The following is a 2,696-nucleotide window of genomic DNA, read 5'->3' on the forward strand; positions in this document are numbered from 1 at the left end:
CTTCCTCTGATTCTCGGAGGCACAACGTGGCTACCAAGCGCTGATGCACTGGCGAGGTGGGTAGATCTTCTCAAAGCTCGAGCACCCAGATCTCAAGTTGGATGCTGTCTGCCTGCAGAGAGAGAACCTACCTCCAACCTGTTTTTGTGGAGGTAGGATTCCTTTGGTCTTATCAGTCTGCGTGGAGGAGGAGGAAACATCTTTAACTCGGCTCTGGGGACAGACAGTCTTTAGGTCACAATACCCAAGTTACCCTCTGAAACAAAGAGCTTCGTGTCTCTTCAGCTTACGGCTGAGTTACAGGAACCAAAAAGGTGGCCTGTGCTCCACCTGGGCTGGAGGTCCTCTCCAAAAGGGAGAAGGAATTGCCCTCCTGCATCAGGCTGACAGCCCTGACTGCACTCTGGGTAAGGCAGCACCACCCTGAGCTCTCCTGACCCCATTTCCCAGCCCAAAGTGTGCTGCGATTTGGTGCGTCTCTGTCCCCTCAATCCTCGGAGCAAAAGCTTCCCTACGAGGGAGGCTTGGAGAGGATAAACAAGCACAGCAATTTGAAATGCTGATCCTCACCCTCGGGGGTGGCACAGTGGTGAGGAGGAAGAGCTGGCAGGAGAGTCATTTGGTCAGCAGGGTGAATTCTTGAGTGCAATCACATTGTCCAGCAGGTGTAAATAACAGCAATCAGCAACCCTATGGCCACAGCTAGGGCAGCATTCTTCCGATTTTCCTTACGGAGAAGGCTCAGTTCTTTCTCTGGGAAACAAAGAAAAGCTTTACTTGTGAGTGTTCTTTGTGTTGCAGCTATATCCCCTTTAAAAACTGTCTTAAAAGCACAATGCTGCCTTGGCCACGGGCAACTCTTCTGGGATCAGTATGCAAAGCTGCCAATTATAAGATGTGCTGAAGAGGAGGTAAACCAGCAGGAACCCTTTCAGTTGCTAACTCCCTTCCTGTCAATCTCGGTAGCTGAGCTTGGGAATACTCGGAGCCAGAGCATTCACGTTCGAAATGACCTTGTTCTAGGACCCTACTGAGGACAGAATGGGTCATTAGAAGAGCTGTTTGTTCCCTAGGAGAATGAAGGCAGAAGGAGAATGGAGGCAGAGGCTAGACAGCTATTTCTTCTACCTTCTAGACTTAACAGCCCGGTACCTTTTCCTAGTGCTTAAAATACATCTGTGGCCACCTCTGAATGCTGCAAATCTGGGGTTTTCCTTGTGCCTCAAAAGGATGAGTGTGGATCAGGTCTGTGCTGGCACACTCATTCTGTTGGGGTCTGCAGCTTTTTAGGGATAGGTCACTTTCCCTGGCTTACAAAAGCAGAAACACAGATGCAGAGAGAGGAATTGGCTACCAAAAGTGATGGAGGAGTTCTACTGCTCTCCATTCCTTTTACCAAAGATGAGAACCCCATTCTCACTAGTTCGGCTCCACAAGGCTTTGCGGGGTGGTACAGGCAAGCAGTGCGGCCTACAGCCTTACGCACTGCGCGGCCAAACTGCAGCAATTACTGTGCAGAGCAAGGCTGCGTGCAGATTCCCCAGGGCCAGGCTGCTCTTGCTGTGGAATTCAGCTGCTGTGACTGCTCCGGTTACTTCCTCTGCAGTCTGCAGGGGTGATGCCCTGCTGCTGCAGGTTCCCAAACCGGTGCTGCTATCAAGAGAGGCTCTTAGCTGTTCTTTCTGCCCCCATTCTTCACATGGTACAACCATTTTCCTGCAGCTGAAGGGAAGCTGCTGAATCTTGTACCCCGAAGTTGTGAAATTCCTCCCAGGATTTCTGACTCTTAGGATTAGCCCTAATCAATAGCGCATTGTTTAGAAACAGGATGATTAGATAGCATCTACCCAAGGTCTAGCAGATGTTCAGGAGATGATAGCTAAACATGCAAGTGTTGCAACCTTTGTACTTCTAAATCACTTGTGATCCTGATAAAGCGTGTATCTACGGAAGCATGTGGACCAGTAACAAGACTCCTTACTTCCTCACTCAATCACCAGATGACCACCAGAAGTAACTGTGTTATCATCAAAAGCACAATAGATGGCCGTAAAGACCATGGGATAATTAAGAAAAAGCTGATGTAATGTAAAAGATGTTACTACGTAAATGATTTCTGGAAAACTAATGAATATGTAATATGTATGGACATAAAAGCAGTGTGATGGTGCCAAGCTAGCGGAGCACTTACGGTGGAGAATCCCCAGTGCTACCCCAGCGCTGCAATAAAGAATACCTGCTTAACAGTATGAAACTCTGCTGTTGAGTCAAATTTCTTTGTTTCACAGCCACACAGCAAACAGCTTTAATCTGCAAGAGGAGGTGGTAGGGGCAGGAGATCACATAACTCCAAGCACGGCGATGCCATTGTTAGCAACTACAGATTCATGGCCTCAAGTGTGACAGCTGGAATAAACAGGGATCTAATCCGCTGTTCCAGGAGGAGCAGCCATCACCATTAGGTGAGGCTGTTGCTACTGTCTGAGCAGCCTGTCAGACTGCTCTGTTAATGCTGACTGCTGGTAAAAGGGTGGCAGCAACGTGCAGCGTCTCTAGCGGTAGGCCCTTAGGGAACAGCTTTGAATGTGTTTAAAATAACTGTTAGTCTTCTGGAAACAGTCCTTCAACATGAGTTAAAATTATAAATTTGCTGGCTGTGCCTCAGCTTTCAGCTCTCCAGGCCCAGAAGAACACTT

The 2,696-nt window shown here is 48.4% G+C and overlaps 1 protein-coding gene across 1 annotated transcript in view; it reads right to left on the reverse strand.

Moving 5' to 3' along the window:
• Positions 1-476: 476 nt before the first annotated feature.
• CCDC167 (coiled-coil domain containing 167) overlaps positions 477-2,696 on the reverse strand; it is a gene marked incomplete at its 5' end in the record, with an annotated part of 5,648 nt that continues 3,428 nt past the window's right edge. The window contains one exon of the mRNA XM_010157401.1: positions 477-753. Within this exon, the coding sequence (XP_010155703.1) occupies positions 650-753 (104 nt within the window). The remainder of the gene's footprint in view (positions 754-2,696) is intronic.

Source organism: Eurypyga helias, unplaced genomic scaffold (genome assembly GCF_000690775.1).
Source record: "Eurypyga helias isolate BGI_N326 unplaced genomic scaffold, ASM69077v1 scaffold4948, whole genome shotgun sequence".
NCBI lineage: Eukaryota > Metazoa > Chordata > Aves > Eurypygiformes > Eurypygidae > Eurypyga > Eurypyga helias.